The sequence below is a fragment of the Equus przewalskii genome, chromosome 2, assembly GCF_037783145.1.
Source record: "Equus przewalskii isolate Varuska chromosome 2, EquPr2, whole genome shotgun sequence".
NCBI lineage: Eukaryota > Metazoa > Chordata > Mammalia > Perissodactyla > Equidae > Equus > Equus przewalskii.
The window spans coordinates 111,850,333-111,871,027 of NC_091832.1; the positions used below are offsets into that span (position 1 = coordinate 111,850,333).

General features: G+C 39.5%; 1 protein-coding gene across 3 annotated transcripts in view; it reads right to left on the reverse strand.

Moving 5' to 3' along the window:
* Window positions 1-20,695, reverse strand: part of UGT8 (UDP glycosyltransferase 8) — an 80,462-nt gene that overhangs the window by 39,193 nt on the left and 20,574 nt on the right. For 2 of the 3 annotated variants that reach the window (XM_008529464.2, XM_008529465.2), the window contains exon 2: window positions 13,536-14,359. In XM_008529464.2, coding sequence (XP_008527686.1) covers window positions 13,536-14,357 — 822 coding nt within the window. In that variant the 5' untranslated portion in view covers window positions 14,358-14,359. Of the gene's footprint in view, window positions 1-13,535; window positions 14,360-15,538; window positions 15,563-20,695 lie in introns of those variants that run through there. The other variant, XM_070609250.1, reaches the window with a different exon arrangement.

The window sequence follows — 20,695 nt, forward strand, 5'->3', positions numbered from 1 at the left end:
TGCACATCTTAGCTTCTCAGCCTAGTATTTGTCTGGCCTATTTAATCCTCAAATTTAAAAGGAAAAGTCAAATCTACAAGAGTGTTAAGCACCCACCACATAAGCCCCAGGTCAGGCCCCCATCACATCCCTATTTCCTCTGAACTCACCCATGATTGTGAGATCTGAGGCTGAAAAAAGGTAAAAATACTATATTGCCTCCTTCCTGGAAAAAGTCTGAAGCTTTAAGACTTTTAATCACTCATGTGAGTGTGATAAGAACTGATATGAGGGACACCCAGAGTGAGCTCCTCATTCTCCAGAACCATGCCTCTGCCTTCACTAACCAGACCAATGATGCTGCTGGTATTGATTCTTCTGACTTATGTCTTGCTGTCACTAGACCTCCGATTTCAGTATAAAATATTCACTACTCCTAGAAAGATAATACGTTAAATTGCTATCGGCCATTCACACAGCACTGAACACATTTCTAGTCCTCACCTTTGCCACAGCGAACTACCTGCATCTGAGGCTTAGAAACAAGGGGGTTTTAATAAAGCAAAAGGAGAAGGAGATTTTGGAGCACTAGGCAGCCTAAACCAGAGTCAGGCTGACTGAGGGAGCTACAGCGGGTTCCTCAGCACAGAGTTCAGACTGGAGCGAAACAAAGCAGAGGGGAGGGGCGGAGCTCAGGGTGGGGGGCTGCTGAAAGGGAGCAGAATCAGGAAAGTGAAGAATAGAAAGAGAGATCGAAAGGCCACAGGGGAACTTGACAACTAAGGCTGACCATATTCTGGAGAGATTCTAGACGACTGTGAAAGAATAATATTGATAAATTATTCCCAGCGGGTTAAAACACTTTGTTAAAGATTGCCTACTTTACATTCTCAGCACAAATGCTTATTAATGAAACCAGTAATGCGTAAAGATTATTTATTTATGTTTCTCAAACAGAAATGGTATTGTATCAACTCCACTGGGTACGCTTTGTCCAGTTTGATGTCCTAATTAGCAATTCGTAGCATGATTAAATGCTAAATACACAGCTGTGTGAGGCTTCAGCTGGTAGTAACCAGTAGTGCCTAATACTGACTTTTTAAAGAGAAAAACAAAAGTACTCAAATACTGGATATAAAATTTTTGAAGCCCTATTCAGCTGAAAGAAGTGAAATTATCAATATAAGCACTGAATATGTACAACACGTGAATAAAGCTAATAGCTGTGAAGTATTTGTCATCTCTGTTGATGGACTATTTGGACTAGAAAGAAAATAAGTCTAGCCTAAGCAGCTTATTTAGATGAACTCACATACATATTACATGCAATTTCCACTACATCATCATAATTTTAAAAAGACTATTGCTAAGCAAGTCTAGAGGGATAAACTAACTATATTCAAACATTATTATAGGAAGACCATATACTTTTTGAAAAAATGAACTTTTCTGCATTCAACTGAAAATAAGTTGTACATAAACTAGTACATAAATTACTTTTTACCTTTATCTAACTTTATTCCTTACAACATCTAACACTTCTAAATAGTTGAAAACAATGGCGATTTTTCTATCTCCAAAACAGAAAAGTGACCCAAATTACACATCAACATAAATTTCTACCCTTTAAATCTGTAAAGATCTAATAGACAATCCTCATTTGAAGGTTTATTTATGAAGCAAGCTGCTTAAAACTTAGCTGAAACAACTATAAGTTACAAAAACAAAAAAACCCAAATGCATTGTTTGTTAGGCATTGTTAATAGAAAACAGGTTTGTGGGGCCAGCCCTGTGGCTGAGTGGTTAAGTTCGCACGCTCTGCGGCCAGGGTTTCTCTGGTTCGGATCCTGGGCGTGGACCTAGCACTGCTCATCAAGCCATGCTGTGGCAGCAGCCCACGTGGAGGAAGTAGAGGAACCTATAACTAGGATATACAACTACGTACTGGGCGACTTTGGGGAGGGAAAAAAAAAGAGGAAGATTGGCTACAGATGTTAGCTCAGGACCAATCTTCCTCACAAAAAAAAAAGAAAGAAAGAAAACAGGTTTGTGTTAAGTGCCTGAGATGATTGACTGTTCTCAATCTTATATTTCTATTCTACAACTAAGCCAAGTTTTCATGCTTCTAAGCTTTGGCAGCCTAGTGGGTGAATTCCCTCCTTTTTCACTCCTCTATACAGTGTTCAACTAAGTATGAACTTTTTGCCAATGAAATCAAATTAGCAAAGGCTTTAAGCATTTTCCTATAATTTCAATTTTTGCATTTTAGAAGAAAAATATTTTACAAACTCCATTCACAAATTCTCTATCACAGAAAGCCGAAAGACGTCATTTCTAAAGTGAGAAGAAACCAGATCACGCATATGGCTTCATGAGTATTAAAATTCTCTTTAAGATTAAAGTTCAAGAAAATATCCTTCCATAAAAGTGGTAGTTCAATGATATTCCCTGAAAATAATGCATTTTCTGTATTGTGCAAAATAAAACCAAACGCTGGTTTGAATTTTTAATCATAAGTTTTTTTAAAAAGCAGAAACTCTTTATCTTAATACTTTTTCCAAATTTTGCTCATGATTTCCTAGAGAGTCAAAGCGTCACTATCATAGACTGAGAATGGCCCCTTTCCCATCCCTGTCTCTGTCCATCCTTTGCAAACCTCCGCCTCTACGACCACTACTCGACATGCACCTACAGAGATCTGCTTCCCTTTGGTCCTGCCAACATAACTGCACCAGAAATAAGCATTCGTTAAGTCAAGAATATCTAAGTCTGCATTTTAATGTGTGTATGGTGCTCAAAATGTTCTATTTCACACCATCACTGAGTGGAAAAAACTTTAAAAGCCAGTCCCATCCCCAGCCACTGACCCACACACAATTCAGTGATAAAGAAACTGGGGCCCAAAGAGGTAGGCTGACCTCCCCAGGACCAGCTGCAGATCTTGACTATATGCACTGGCCTGGTTCCCAGGGAGGGCTCCTTCCACTCAACCAACAGACTGACGCAGCAGATGCAAGCAGACCGTTAAAGGTGAGCATGAATGCAGTCTTCTGCTACTATTTATTTACTTAGCAACAACCAAAATTGTCCAGTTACAACCAACCACGTGTATATGTCCCCAACTCACACATGGAAACACCCGATTCAGCAGCAACGATGACCAGGGGACCTTCCTTCCTGAAACACTCCTTTACGGATTCTAGACTCCCCTTTTCCTGGTTGTGCTTCACTTCTTAGGTCACGACTTCTCAGAGTTCTTGGAGGCTCTTCGTCCTCGGCCCAGACTCTACAGGATGGAGTGCTGGGGACTCAAACCTAAGTCTTCCTCTCTTCTACGCCTCTCTGTAAGTAATTTCATTTATTCCCACCGCTTTAGTTACATGTTCTGCAAGATCAGCCCCACATCTGAATACCCAGCCCTGGCCTTTCCTCTCAACTCCATGCACACATATTCAAAGGTCAATCTGACCTCTGCACTCAGACATCCACAGGTTTCTGAAATGCAATATGCCCCTGAATGATGATGCATTTTCCCTCAAAACTCTGTTCATCCCTCCGTCAAAACTGACTTTGGGGAGCCATTTTAAACTGGAGTCAGAGCTAACTTTCCAGAGAACTTGTTTTGCCATCTTGAACCTTGGACTGGGCCAAACCTTTGGACTGGGCCAAAATGGTAATTGTTTTACAAGCAATTGTTTGAGAAGTCAGCAGGAGAACGGATATCCTGATCACAGAGACTGAGGATGGTGGACTTTCCGAAGATGGAATCAATAATGAATCAATGTTTAGCCAAGACCAGCTTCTGCCTCCAACTCCAATTAAAATTCTTTGTAATACAATCTACCTTCTTTGCCTTTAAAAGCCCCTGAGATTTACTCCCAGGTGGGACACTAGTTGGGTTTCTACCTGAATCTTTGCTCCCCAAATTGCAATTCTTTGATCCCAAATAAATGTTTGCTTCTTAAACTGGTTTCAGTTTTTCGAAGGTTGACACCTCAGTCTTACCCATCCAGGAAATGCCATCTACTGGTTACTCAAGCAGGAAACCTGGCTGTTTTCTAAGAATCCCCCATCCCCCAACTCCAGCGCAGTTCATTCCACCTCCCAATCCTCCTGGAGTCATCCCTCTGCGCACCCCCTCCACATCCACCAACCCCCCTCTCTCCTGAGCCTCGGCAACATGCACTCAATTGGCCCTGTCTTCTCTCTTCCTCTCCTACAATACTTTTTCCACAAAGCAACCAGAAGGATTCTTTCTAGAAGCAAATCCAATCATGTTTAAACTCATTTAATGACATCCAAACCCCTTATAGTGCATAAGGCCTTCCATGATATGACCTTTGCTCACCTCTCAAAACTCACCTGAGCCCCTTGCCCCAGCCCTTGCCTTCACCTCTTCAGCCTCACTGACATTTCTGGGGTCTTCAAAATGCATGTTCCTTCCCCCCTGGGGATGGGTGTGTCCCCTGCCTGCAGTGCTTTCCTTCCTTAGCTCCACCTTCTCACGGGGTCCTCCTTTGTCACCTGGGAAGACTCTTCTCTATCAGTGCACGCTGTGAATTTCTTTCACAGCATTTCAGCGTTGAAATTATGCGTCTTATTAATTTGTTTACATCTTTATTAATTATTTCTCCCATTAGACTATTAAGCAGGACAAAGAAAGAAACTATGACTTGCACTTAACATTGCTGGCCCAGTGTCTGGTACATATTAGGCTCTCAAGAAACATGTACTGAATATAGAACCAAACGGCCACCTGTCCTTTCTAAGAGTGGCCATCCATCCCTTTCTGGTTTGCAAAACCTTTTCAGTGCCACACACATGAAAAAGGGCTAAAAGGACTTTGCAGTAAAAAAGAAAATGTCAGGCTGGTTTAGCTGTTCCTCACTATGGCCTGAAAACGGTAGTCAGAGAAATTAGTTAGGTTTAAGGTTTTAATAATATTTATCAAGCCACTTGAGCTGCTTTTCACTGATAAAAGCTCTGGAAATTTATACCGTAAAAATAATTTTATCTCATTTTTGCAAAATAAATTGGGCAAGTACATCAGCTTTTACAATTTGACATTAATTTCAAAATATATGCATTAAGGTTCATACTTTGCACTGTGCTGCAGGACCCAGTATGAAAGTGGATGAGATAGAAAAATGGCTGAGCTGGGATGCTGGTTCTCCAAAAGTTCCTGCCATTACTCCTTTCGAAAGGTTTTCAGTCTTTTGGAACGTAGTGAGTTTTCAAAGATCTATGCAAATTTGAACACCATAATTCTCCTGAAAAGCCGCCCTTTTAAAAAGCCACCCGTATGAAATAATCCAATTATAAGTAAATGACCATTTTAATAAGCATTCTTCTCTGAAGGAGATCAATGTTTTAGGAAAAAGGAAGGAGATCAATGTTTTAGGAAAATGTCTCTCACATCTCACAGCACTTTTATCTCTCACAACACTTTCTAGAATGGATGCTCTTTTAACAGACTAATTAACTGACTATATTTATACTGATAGAATCACAATTCTTGAATCTCCTACTAAAAGTGATTCCTGTAACAGTCATCAGTGCTGCTTCACAAAAATCTACCTTGACAGAAAGCCAAAAGAAAATGGTGGAGTTACGTGTATGCCACTCTGGCCCACTCTATGCCCATCCAGTAGCACAATTGTTTCTGATGGTACAAAGGTCTCTTGGGCTGCAATTGCTTCGTGTTCAGGTTTCAAAGAAGAGGCCTTCTACCACAAATACCCAGGGTTCTGGTCTGCATAGTTTTGTCACTTTTATTCTGGGGACTAGTTCCCATCACTGAGCACAGGCAATGGAGGAAAAGCAGGCATTCTGTGTGTCCGTTGCCCCCTCCCCTGCACTCTGTGAAATGATCTCTCATCTGCATGGGGCTAGGAGTTGTTGTCTGTATCTCTGATTTCAGACGGAATAGAAAGCATTCTGGATTAACAAGAGCCTGAAAAACTCTATCCCACTACTTCAATGCCTATTTCTCTTTGGCTATTTGTCCTGTTTTCTTGCTACAAAAATACCCATTACAAAGCAACTCTCTGCCCCAGGCCAACACTAGGCATACTAGGCAGGGACCAGCATTTTGCTTAAGTGCAAGTTCAGGGTTTGCAAACTTAGGACAGAGATGTTTTCAAAGTAAAAAGATAAAGTGGTTCTCACAGCATAAAAGTACTTCCTGAGTAAGCAAGCTGATATAAAGACTGGACACTAAAAAATAACCCCTTTCTCATTTCTTTGTATTTATAATCTAGCAGTAGGTAGTGAGCATTTACAGAATACTATGTATAGAGTATATGACATTCTGCTTGCTACTAAATTTTAGATATTAAGAGTGTAGGTAAAAAAATGTCAGTGTATAACTTCCTAGAATTTTAGAAAATAGGCATTTCTGTAATATGACTTTAAAATCATAGCCTACTTTGATCCAATGCTGTACATTAACCTGAGATAAAATATTTTTAGGTTGTCAAAAAAAAGAGAGAAGAAAATGGGAGAGATGAATGAAATGGGGGAGAAGGGTAGAATGGTATTAGTTCTGAAGACTTTATCTATTATTAACATGGCTGCACACAGACATTCTGTTTAGACCTGTATCTTAAAGCAGGGTTAATAATTCAACAGCACCATATTAATTTCACAAAACAGAATTATAAGGTAATGAGCTCTCCAGATGTACAATGGAATCCAGGGCTTTCCTAGTTCTGGAAAAGTATATACATATATATGTATTTTTATATGTATGTATGTATACACACACACACACACACACGCATTTATGTTGGTACAACTTACATTGAAAATAATTTTATAGAAGAGAGAAAAACCATAATGATCAGAAAAAGAATGATTCTCATACAAAATATATTACATAATGTAATTAAAAGTTATGGATCACACAGACTGAGTCTAAATCAATGGCTCCCAAAGTGTGGCTGGTCCTCAGCCCAGCAGCATCAGCATCTCCATCACCTGGGAGCTTGTGACAAATCAGCAGACCCATCCTAGACCTACTGACTGGCCCAACAATCCATGTTTGAACAAGAATAGCATGAGATTCTGATCTAAACACCACTGAGGAGAGTGAAGGATCGTGCAGAGGATGCGATGGAGCATGCTAGAGAGATACAGGAAGAAGTCGGGATAAACAGCAAGGCTGATGGCTGAGTCTGCACTCTAGATCTTAGAAGAAAATCTTAAACTTTTGTTTTTTGAGGTGTCTACGTTACCTAACCTAAGAAGCTAATTCAGAGGGTCTGAGTGTGGAGGAGAATCTGGGTAGAATCCCTGGCTAGAAGGTAGGCAGGCATTTATTTGCCTAGTTTCCCCAAAGCTCCCTTAGGAATGGGAAGCAGAGAAGGAGAATGCATGGGGTGGCGCCAGCAGGACAGGAGCTGCAGTCCCGCCTCCTCCACTTAAAAGATGAAAAACCACAGACAATTATCACTGCGCCTAAAGAAGTGAGCATCCCAAGTACCACAGAGCTACTGCCTTAAGTCTCTCACCCTTGAGAAGACATACCCATCAGCTTCTGCTCATTTCCTAAGACACTCAGATGGTCTAATGCCCACATATCCCGCTTGTCACTTTCCTTCTACCTCAGTGGGGAAGAGGATGAGGAAAAGAGAAATAAACATCCCCAAGATAGAAGGACAAGCATCAAGTGCCAACCCCAAAGATGAGCAGAGATGAAGCCATAGACACTTCCTCCACATCCCTCTTAGCCCCTGAAACCATTCATCTATTTGCATGTGGAAAATAGCAAGTGATGGTGATTCAGTAACCATCTTCAATAACAAGAGGTACTACAAAGAAGACGAGCAAAGACTACCACACCAGGCGCTGCGCGGCTCTCATATACCAAACCCTCTGAGGTAAACATGGCCGTCCTCATTTTCATGAGGCTGACTCCCTCACCCAAAAGAGTCCTGTTAAGGCCAAGATTAAAAGCCAGGACCATTTGGCTGAAAAAGCCCATGTTTTTCTTCTTTGCTGCTTTGCCACAGGCCCTGGAAAGTTGGTATGAAAAATTCTATAAACAAAACTATGACATAGATAGTTTGTCACTGCCACTGATTCTCCAGAAGCTTATGCTCATTCCATCCTCTCTGTCAAAATCTGCACTAAGGAACAGCTCTGACAAACTCGTTGACAGGAGAGATTTCATAATTTTAAAATTGCAAGTGGAATGAGAGTATTTATGCAGAACAGCATACCAAAAAACTGATGCCAACAGCAATTTAATTAGGAAAATTATCATTTGTAAAAATGATCAGCTAAAAATATTTCCCTTGATATTGCCAGTGTTGAAATTAATATCTAAATGAACAATTCTATAGGGCATCTTAAAGCTTAAATACTTAACAGCAGAAGGGGGAAAGTGTTTAAAAATCATGTCAAATTCTGCAATTTTAACTGTAAACAAGTTTGTTTGAAAATGTGCATGTATTTGGGTCTCCTATCTATCAGGAAATCCTTGTAAGCCCATAATACTTACAGAAGCTACTGATAAGCTACTTAAAACCACAGTGCTGCTTAGAAAATTACCCTATCAGTGAACCGAACAGTAAGCTATCGATGGTTCCAACTGTGCCTGACTTACTTCCTGGATAGACTCACCTAGCAAGGTAATCTGGTTTCTTACTACAAAATATAGACAAAATAGATGATCAAGCTACAAAATTTTCACAAGAAACATCTGCAACAACATTTTATATTAATGAGTTCTCATAGGAAATCTATTATCTCTGACAAATATTATGCTATGCTGAAGATTTAAGCTCAGAATTAGTAATTAGAATTAAATCATTAGTCTCTTCCAAACATCATAGTTCGCACTTTTCTGACCCCCACATAGCTACCAATCTATAGTAGTACTATATAAATGAAGACATTCTAAAAAATGATTTGTGAGTGATGGTATCCAAAATATGGAACCAACTATAAAGGATATATATTTTGATTAAGCGATACCTATTTAAAAGCAGACATTTTAATCAACACAGTACAATAGTTACAATACCACCTCTAGCTTCACATTTTATGAGATCACATAACTTATATGTAACATCTTATTAAATGGATGGAATTTTCCACATCAGCTGCAATCCTGGATCAAGTCTTTCATCCCCGCAAGGACTCTGGTCTGTATCTCAGCCTGGACACTTCATTCATTATTGGGGAAATCAGCTTTTCATTACCATATGTAGTAGTACATAATGGCTTCCAGGTGAATCAAAGAATATGGAATACAGAAAGCCATTGTTTTGTTTATTGGTTTTACTCTTCTCATCCTGATCTGCTGACAAGTGGGTAATCTAAGGAATCTGTCCCTCAATGTCTCCAAGACCTTTCTCTGTGAGGGAGTTCAGGCAAATAACAAACAATAAGTAGCTCATGACCCTGTCCTTGGTCTCGTGCTCTTTCTTATCTCTGTTTATCTCTTATCTTATCTGTACCTCTCCCCAGGACTATGTTTCCCTAAATTAAAAATGTCTCTATAACCGATGAAAGGAAGACGCCCTCAATACTCCTAGCCCGGCAACAGGGCACCTCCGAGGTGCTGTACCACCTCTCATCCTTCAAGACAGCAAGAGCTGGCCTGGCTTGCACGACTCCCTGGTTCACATGCATATTTGGAACAGAGTAGAGACCATTTAGTTCCATAAGGTGCGGTGATGCCTTTCTCAATATCACTAACATCAGATAGCTGTTCTAATTCATTAAAATAACTTAGCCTAGAATGTTTGGATGCTTAATGGCTGGGATAGTATGTAGACATAATTTGGAATAGACAGATAATGGTTATAATAGCAACAACATTGTTGTACTAGCTGAATCACCTATTTTTGGGGGCAACTAGTAACTATTCCTAGTTAACTTTAAACATTTATTGAGTGCCTATCATTTCCAGGTACTCAGGGTACAAAGATGAATAAGTAGGGTATCCACCCTTTGAGGTATCCACACTGTAGTTAGGGAGAGGGCCATGTGAAAATCAAATAGTTAAGGTACAATCTGTTAGTTGCAATTACAGTTCTGGGCTGTAGAAGCTGAAAAGTGGCAGAAATCAAGTGCCTGGCATGGCCAAACCGCTTCAGCCAATGGAAAATCATCTAGAAAATATCACCTGAAACGTGTTAATTTTTTAATAATCAATAGATGCCCTAAGTAAATGTACTATTCTTCAGTGGTATTATAATCACCTCTTAATAAAACTACTAAAAGCTATAATCACTTCCTATTAGCTGTTATTATCTCATTCACGTTTAATACTTAAAGGACCTAATCAAATAGGGATCTGTTTACAGACCTTCTTCCTGGCAAAAGCAGACCATTTTTCCTTTTTTAAAATTTGCATTCATGTTCTTTACCACCCTGCAATGATAGAGCAAATAAGCCCCTATACAGATGTGATCCAACCCACACCTCTTCCCTTTAATCCACATATTTTAAGGACTCCTCCTGTAGGCAGCCAGGTAGTAAATAATGTGAGAAGTTAGGCACACTGTTAACATGAATTTTAAAATGATTCCATTATCAAGGCACACAAATCCTTCACTCTACTCGAATACACTTTGTAATCAAAAGCACTTGCATCGGGCTGACCTCTATTAGTAAATCTCTAAAGCACTGAGTAAGGGTCCGAATGGTTTAATTCAACTCTCACATTAAGTCCCTACAATCTCTGCGATATCAAATAAAGATGAGAGAAATTGTTGCCTCTGCATAGTTTTGTACACATTATATAAATGTGTAAATGAGTAAAATGAGTGACAAGGGATGCAGGCATCTTGACAAAATATCTAATCAATAGTAAAACAATCCACATTTCACTTGGCTGTGCCACAAACTATGTGGCCTTGGACGAGACAATCAAGTCTTTGAATCTCCTATGTGACAAATGGACAGACTATTTTTTGTATTTTGAGGGGGAAAAAATAAACTAAATAAATGGAACTGAACTGGATGCTCTCTAGAGTTACTGTAGGCTCAAAGATTACGGAAGCTTCTAAAAAATGTCTTTTAGGAATTTTCTCTACCTTTTCATCTCAAGCTGTAAAATGAAATCCCACTGTCAAATCATTTCCAGACATCTGGAAATCCTAATCCATTCCCAGGGGAAGATACTAAGGCAGTTAACCATTAAGCTGTTATTGGTGAATCACACGTTCTAAGCGGCCACTTGCTGGGCCCTATTTAGTGTCACAACCACGACCTGTAAATAATAGAGGCATTTGAGAAACTCATTAACTTTTAGAACCCTACGCAACAGTTTATCATATCAGACAGATCTACTAGAGAAATCCCAATAGGAATTCATGTGTTCCTAGGCATAGAAAACCTCACCAGGGAAGGAAGATCTGAAAGAAAAAGACACATCATTCTTCAAAATACTCTCTATTGAAGAACTTGGTAAATGGTACACTGAAATGAAAACAGCCCTCCACACTTACAACCTAACAGACTTTCAATGATAATAATACACTTATCCAGGTCCACATACAGCCAAGCACATGCCCTGTGTGCATGTTTCTGTGTGTGTGTCCTAACTAATTGGCACAGCCAAAGCGATTATTGTAAATAAAAGGCACGTTTTCAAAGGAATCATCACAAAAACCCCAAATAGGAAAAAAGAACAGGGAAGCCCACAAAGTAGGTCAAGCCAGTGTCAAACTAGAAATCACAGCAAATCAGTAAACATTTTGAGTAATAACCTTATTTGAAGTTCCAAAAACCACTCAAAAGATGCTTGTAAAGTAAAACAAAATCGTGAGACTAATAGACAGAGGGACCCATGGGGGAAAAGATAAGCTCGAGTTATAGGGGAAAAAAGAAACATTCTCACACGTAATGTATCTTAACAAAGGGTATAGTATAGAAAACAATGCATAAAATATTATTCTGTGCTTATGCTATGTAGTCCAAGTCACTGCAACTCAAGAAAAACGTGCAGGCATTGAAGGGAAAAAACGGCAATCAGAAGGTTGCTTTTCATCATTGGTTCCTTCTTCAATCAGGTGACTGAAGAAAGGACACAGCACCCAAACAGCAGGAGCAGACAGCAGGCAGTGCTCTGGCTGGGATAAGGTGAGGAGGAGCGGCAACACGGCTGACCTGTGTAACCTTATGGAGATGCAGTTACAGAAAAGACAGGCTTGCTTACCCAGTCTTTTAGAAGCTGCCTCTGAAATCCTTTGGGAAGGGGAGAAATACATCACACAGTGACTCTGGCAGAGAATACTTAAGGGTTCAAAATGGGCTTGGATAAATTCATGAATGGTTGAGATGAACTGAGATTAATCCCCATCCTGTGCAGCTGGTGTTGAGAGAACACCTGCCCGCAGAGCCTCCACCAGTGGAATCTATTTGAAATGGACCAAAGACCTGGCAAGTTCTATTTTTTCACGTTACATGAGAAATATCAAGGTATTATTGATTAAATAGACTTCTAATGGTCGTATTAGGAAAGTCTACATGTTGTGGATTTCAATCACAATACTTCCCCATGAGAAAATTCTGCCCAGTCATTGTCCTTATCTGGTACCTCTACGAGAAAATCTGGATTTACTCTTCATCAAAGCCCTGAGAGATTTCTTAAGATGTAATGACCAGAACTAGAAATGAAAAATTTAACAGAGTTGCTTTGAGTGGCTATTTTCAGAATTTTAAGGGTAGAAAGAATTCCAATAGAGAAAATCATAGAACGGGCCCTACACTTCCCAGCAAACACCATCAGACATTGAGATTCAATCCAGACTGAACCTGAGGTTAGAAAACCCACGGCAACAACAGATACACAAGTGCGCCTCCTGTGAGTCTGAGACACCGAATAAAACCAAACCAGGATGGAGAACAGAACACAGGGATACGCTGACAACTCAACCAGCAAGAAGAATTTAGGTTTGCCTTAGGGACTGGACGGGCTATGTTAAAGAGCAACTAATTCCATCTTTGAAATGAAATCACAATGGGGTATGATTTCTTTAAAACAACGACATTTGCTCACTAACTTAAAATTAGTTGGCTCTCTAGTTTGATGGAAGTTATTACCTCATTTTTATAGTTGGACACAAACTGTCCAGTCGTTATGGCCAGGGAAGGAACAGTCTCCACTCACGCGGTTTCTACTTCTCTGAGTTCACTGAACCTAATCTAGACGTAGAGACCTGTGATGCTGCTACCTGGGAGAACAGAGGGACCTCTGTTTAATTAAAAGCAAAATCACTTACACTCACTCACTTTAACTATCTAATTGCATTCTTCTCACATGCTATAGGTATTACTTAACCAAAAATCTATTTCCCAGCCAGTCCATTGACTGTATGGCAGAGCAGCCTGTCAGCATTACAGAAATGCTCACAGCAGGAACGTGTTCCAGAGGAGTGGCGCGTCCACAAATAAAGGGACCTTGGTAGGCTCTGTTTCTTAACCACTCTTTAAAGTAGCATTCATTATCCAACAATAACCAATCTTCTCTCTTCTAAAAATCAAAACTGACAAATTGACCTTTATATTCAGAAAAGATTACCAAGTTCAGCAAACCTTACTTCTGGTAGCGGGCTGGCCGGCTTGGTCAGGATTCCTCCCACATAAACAACGTTAGGCAGAGTGGGTCTTGGAAACTCCAGGGCTATATCAGTACACAGCATCCACAGGCTGGACCCGTGGACCAAATCGTACATGGACTTCTCCGGCAGCAGGTTGTACTTCTGCATTATCCTTTCGTATTTGGGAAGAACCAGAAAGCTGACCCCTAATCTGGAAATGAGGTAAACGCCGGTATTTTTCATCCTTTGCAGCAAGTTCATGTGGTCTGTGAGGAGTGAGTTAAACTCTGGGACGTAAGCTAAGGGGGCCGGAGCACCCACCTCAGCAGGATACCAAAGGCCAGTTGAAAATACAGCATATTTAACTCCTAAAAGGTGAGCTATCACAAATCCACACATGTCATTAGGGTCCACCAAGAGCAGGTCAAACTTTTCCTTTTTCAGACCCTGAATCAGGGCTCGGTTGCCAACCATCATGTCACAGTTCTTAGTATAGTGATCCAGTATGTCAAACAGCTCGATTGCTGTCAATCTCCCAGAGAAAATATTCCGCATTTTGGACTGCAGGAAAGCATCCGAGGTGCTACTGTTAAAGATCCCTGGGTAGCGCTGGAGGCTGTAATGATTAGACGGCGCGATGTCTCTGCCTTCGGAGAGCAGGAACACCGTTTGGTGGCCTCGCTCGTGCAAGGCCGAGGCGAGCGTCTTGAAAATGTACATATGGCTTTCAAACATTATTGGCGGCACGATGATGATTTTGGCAGCCTTCGCTATGCCGACAGCACTCCACAGGAGCATGAAATACGCAGTGTAAGACTTCATCGCTGAAATGACAACCAGAAAGCTACTTAGAACAGAATGCGATCTTTACCATTCAAATCACAGAGACTTTTTTTCAAAGTGTCCAATGATCTAAGACTTTAAAGATCACCTTAAAAAATTATCTCAATGTTTATTCTAATTACCTCTTTATTTCTGAAAGATAATTTTTTAAAGCACAGAATTCACAGTAAAGCTGACATAAACTGAAATATATTTTAAACATATCGGTGTTGCAGCACACAATTAAATCACTAATAAAGAATTTTTTAAAATTTGAAATAAAACTCCTATAAGATTGAAAGACAAAAGATCTCTCTTCTTTGAATAATAGCTATGAGATATCTGTGAAACATGTGTTTATCTTTTAATTGAACATCAATGTTAAGCCTAGGAAGAAGAGCCAAGAGTTCTGATTTCTAGGTATAGCAACATGTGTATCTCTTTTTAAATAATTTTATCACAGCAGCTACATTCCCAATTATGACCAAAGCATATCAAATAAAGATGACGTCTTAGAAAACAATTCTTTCAAGTAGCAGTTCTACAGAAAGAACATTTTTCAACAGGAAAAATGATCTTTAATGTGAATTTCTCCCTTATCTAAATACCCTTGAGTATCTTCGCAGCGTCTATTTACGCAATTTCTATCAGCTTGCTGATTCATTTCAGGGCATCATGTAGAAGAGAAGCTTCTAATAGCAAAGTTCAAGAGGGTTAACCGGATCTCAGTAAATGCTTATGGAAGAAGAGACTGATGAAGGGTGCAGCCCAGACCACACTCCTGTGTCGTGCCTACAACTTGGGCGCAAATGGCGAGTCAGATGATGGCTGATCTCCTCACAGCTGGCGCTTCTCTTACCCTTTCATGTTAACAGACCACGTGCAATAGTTAGAGCCATCCTCTACTCTTTTTTAGAAATAAGTACGCTACCCACGGGGTCTGTAAAGTGTGGAAACTCCCCCACCCTACCCAACACAATTTTGACTTAGACTCTAAGTTAGCCTCCACATACAGATCTAAATAAGAATTATCCACGCAAACTGGACACTTTTACGTCAAAGGACTCAAAATACATTTATATGCACATCACCAAATCAGGATCTATTTTTACTCATATCCTACATTAACCATCCTTCTTGTACAAATTCCCACCATCTAAATGCAGTTTTAACAAATATACCTTCTCAACATTCAAAAACTTCAAGCAACCTAAAAAAAAAAAAAAGAAATCAATAGCAGGCAAATGATAGATTCTTCCAATATCAAGGTTAAACTATAAAGGACATTATCTTTACAGGAGCTTTCTCCCTCTCTCCCTCCAAGGAAATTTTCAAACTATTTCTGGATGAGTTGACACTATACCATTAAGCATAAACAGAAGTAGGGGCCGGCCCTGTGGTGTGGTGGTTGAGTTTGGCATGCTCTGCTTCGGTGGTCTGGGTTTGCAGGTTCGGATCCCAGGCACAAACCTATACCACTCGTCAGCCACAGTGAGGAAGTGACCCACATGCAAAATAGAGGAAGACTGGCACAGATGTTAGCTCAAGGCTAATCTTCCTCAAGCAAAAATAGAGGAAAATTGGCAACAGATGTTAGCTCAGGACAAATCTTCCTCAGCAAAAAGTAAAAAAAAGAAACAGAAGTAATGCACATTATAAACATATATAAGCCTATGTTAAATGTTGACGAAATTAACATGAAGGCTTTAAAAAAACAAATTTGGAGGAAACACTGACGTTTCTACAGCAATCAAGTAAGTTTATGCATTAATCACAAAGTCAGTAAAGGAAGAGAATGAGGTGGCCACTCTTGGAGAAAACTGTGCAGGCCTTTATTCTACTGTACTGTCTCTCCAATGGGTGTTTCTGGTGTAGCCTTCTTCCAACACCAGGGAAGAAAAAAATTGAGGCTTTTAAGCAGATGTTATTAATTTCAGGGATGAGATTTATGCAAAAACAGTTATTTCAGCAGCTACTGCTCACTGCTGTGATTAACACTGCCCGCCACTGTTTGCATGTCCAAGAAGATATATGGAATGATGGACCAAAGGTGGGCAGCCGCTCTCCCGCCTGTGTTTTGCATCTAGCTGAGCAGACAGTGAGCACGCTCAGTTGGCTCAGCTACAGTTAACACTATTACTTTATCCATCACAAATAGCTTAGAAATAAAACAAACAATAATAGCAGGGAAAGAAATCCTTTCACTGTGTTTATTTTATTCTTCCTTTTTTTATTTTAATATTTTATTTCAGTAATTCCTACAAAATAAGAAATTGCACAAAATGGTTTTTTTGAGGCAAAACTACCCATGTTCTAGGACAGCACCATCCAATAGCCTTTCTGTGGTAATGAAAATGGTCTATATCCTCACTGTCCAATATGGCAGCCTCCTCTGGGCAGCTGCAACGTGGTGTGACTGAGGAAGGGAATTTTAAATTTTATTTAATTTAGTCACATGTGGCTAAAATAATTTTGTACTCATGGCTACCATCCTAAAATGAGGTTAGAAACAGTACATAGATTCTGTACATATAGATTCTAAATAACTTCAAAAATACCAACATTCATGTGGCAAAATGTCTTCTAAAAATGATGTCTACTATATCTTCATATGTCTCAAGCAAAAATACTGATTATCAACAAATAAGCAGCATTTGCACAAGCATGTAATTCTGCTGTTCTAAAACAAAATCGATTATGAAGGACCATGAGAGCACTTTAATTTCATAAACATCATTGTGGTGCATAAGAATGACTAACACAACCATCAACAAACAGTGAGATTCTTGCTAGTTGAGAATCATCAGAGTATGTCTACTGATAAGCTGGACTTCATTTATAATAAGAACTTCTGCTCTGAGAAAGATAACGCCAAGAGCATGAGAAGACAAGCAACAGATTGGGAGAAAATATTTGCAAAAGACATATCTGATAAAGGACTGTTAGCCAAAATATATAAAGAACTCTTAAAACTCAACAATAAGAAAACAAACAGCCTGATTTAAAAATGGACTAAAGAGGGGCTGGCCCCGTGGCCTAGTGGTTAAGTTCGCGCTCTCCGCTGCAGGCGGCCCAGTGTTTCGTTGGTTTGAATCCTGGGCGTGGACATGGCACTGCTCATCAAACCACGCTGAGGCAGCGTCCCACATGCCACAACTAGAAGGACCCACAACGAAGAATATACAACTATGGACTGGGGGGCTTTGGGGAGAAAAAGGAAAAAATAAAATCTTTAAAAAAAAATGGACTAAAGACCTTAATAGATCCCTCATCAAAGATGTACAGATGGCAAATAAGGATATGAAAAAAGCCTCCACATCATCTGTCATCAGGGAAGTGCAAATTAAAACAACGATGAGATAACTACTACACACCTACTACAATGGCCAAAATCCAGAATATTGACACCACCAAATGCTGGAGAGGATATGGAGCCACAGGACTCTCATTCATCGCCGGTGGGAATACAAAATGGTACAGCCACTTTGGGAGACAGTTCGGTGGTTTCTTGCAAAACTAAACATACTCTTACCATATGATCCAGCCATTGTGCTCCTTGGTATTTACCAAGAGTAGCTGAAAACTTTTGTCCACATAAAAACCTGCACACAGATATTTAGAGCAGCTTTATTCATAACTGCCAAAACTTGGAAGTAACCAAGACATCCTCTAGCAAGTGAATGGAAAAATAAACTGGGGTCCATCCAGATAATGGAGTATTATTCAGTGCTAAAAAACAGATGAGCTATCAAGGCATGAAAAGATGAGGAAACTTAAATGCATATTGCTAAGTGAAAGAAGCCAATCTGAAAAGGCTACATACTGTATGATTCCAACCACATGACATTTTGGGAAAGGCAAAACAGGGAGACAGTAAAAATATTGGTGGTTTCCAGGGGTTGCAGGAGAGGGAGGGATGAACAGGTGGAGCAGAGAGGATTTTAGGGCAGTGAAACTATTCTGTAAGACGTGCAATGTCATTATACATTTGTCCAAACCCACAGAATATACAACACCAAGAGTGAACCCTAATGTAAAGTATGGACTATGGGAGACAATGTGTCGATGCAGGTTCATCAGTCATAACAAATGTACCACTGTGGTGCAAGATGTTGACAGTGGAGGAAGGTGTGCATATGTGGTGGCAAGGGGTATATGCGAATTCTGCACTTTCTGCTCAATTTTGCTGTGAACATAAAACTGCTCTAAAAAATAAAGTTGATTAATTTAAGAAAAAAATTTTAAGCAACCTGAAAAAAACCCTTAAATTAATGGAGAAAAAATAATAAAAAAAAGGATGTGGATGTACCAAATGCACTATAAACAAAATTAAATGGAAAATATCTTAGAAAAACAACATGCTTACAACATACACAATATACACACATATTAGACATACATACATAATAGACATTTAATTTCCATAAGCATTTTCATGAAGTGATTCTTTAGGGAAGGATTATATTGTTACTAATTCCAAGCCTTTGGAGATATGTTAAATTCCCAAAAAACTGGAGACTGGTTAAATAAATCATCATCCATTCATACAATGCAGCCAGTAAAATAATCTTGCCAAAGAATATTTAATGGCATAGAAAGATATTCAAGATTTACTAATGACTGAAAATTCGGTTACTAAACTAGACATACAGCATGTACTATTTGTAAAAGATATCTATGTATACATACAAAGGAACGATAAGGACCAAAAGGGCAGTGTTTTTGTCTGAATAGTGCAAACTATAAAGGATTTTAATTTTTTCTACAATGGACATAGCTACTCTTCTCTTAATAAAATTAATAAGTATCATTTTTAAATAACATGTGATAAAAAAGATCTCATTCACAATAACAATAAAGTAGATAAAATACCCTTAAAATTAACTAAAAAGGCGGGGCCAGCCCAGGGGCGTAGCAGTTAAGTTCACACACTCCACTTCAGCGGCCCATGCCTCACAGGTTCCGATCTCAGGCACAGACCTATACACTGCTTATCAAGCCATGCTGTGGCAGGTGCCCCACATATAAAATGGAAGAAGACGGGCATGGATGTTAGCTCAGGGTCAGTCTTCCTCAGCAAAAAAGAGGAGGATTGGCGGCAGATGTTAGCTCAGGGCTAATCTTCCTGAAAAAACAAAAAATTAACTAAAAAGGATATTTGTTGGCTATGCTAAGTATAGCAAGCCTTTCCCTGAAGATATATGCATAGAAATAACACTAACTGTATAGCAATATTGTACTATTTTAATGGAAGACGATATTCCAAAAAAGCCAATCCTTCTGATATTATAAATAGACTGAACAAATTCCTCTCAAAATCCTACTGGACGGTTTATTTTGTTTTGCTTGGAATTTTACCAAATTATACCCATGTTCATTTGTTAGAATAAGCAAAGAAGAGAGAATACACTTTTGAAAAAGAAACAGTAATGACTTGGGACAGCAAGGTAAATATTAAAACATATTCTAAAAAACACTCTGGAACTAGCCCAAGAATCCTAGTTCAAATCAGTAAATGAGAGTAGGTAGGCTGTAAGAATTTCCTGAATAAATATGAACATAATATGGGATGAAGGAAATACCGTAAGTAGATGAGGAAGGAACAACATATTTGATATGAAGTATTACAAATTGGCTTTATATTTGAGAAACAAGATCACTAAATTATTTACCTTAGACATTTCCCAAAGTAAATCAGATCAAATAGTGTTCAAAAAAATTCCTAAATAAAGCCATTAAAAGTGTTGAGCTTTAACTGATCTCTGGAAAGAGAAAAAAATTCTGAGCATAAAGCGAAAAAAAAAAGCTACTATTACAAATATCACTAGATTGAATACATAATCATTAAATACTTTTGGAATGTGTAAAACATCTGGAGCAGAGGTTTCCAGTCCAAGATGGCTGACTGAATGCAAGTGTTCTACTCCTTTCCTCCCAAAGCTCCTTTGGAAGTTACAGCAAAGAATAGAAAACGGAAAAAGACCTAAAGTCTCTGAGGACGGGTGTGAGGAGACGGGGTGTGAGCAGGGCCACAGTCATCAGTGGAAGGGGTTTTTGACAAATTTGTAGAAAATGAATGCTAAGAATGGCTTATTGAGGAATAAAAGTGACTGGAGGAAGTCAGGACCCAGGACACACAGAGGAGAAGCCCCCCGCAGAGATGAAAAGTGCTTCCAGAACAGCCGAGAGCATAAATGGACAAGTGGATGTGTCAGGAGGGCAGTAGCGGGAGGTAGGAGGAAACCAAGGGGAGGATCTCTCGAAAGAGGAGCCCCGCCAGTTTTCCCTCTACCACAGCTCCCTTCACTCCCACAGGGCAAAGCAGGGGCGGGCGCATT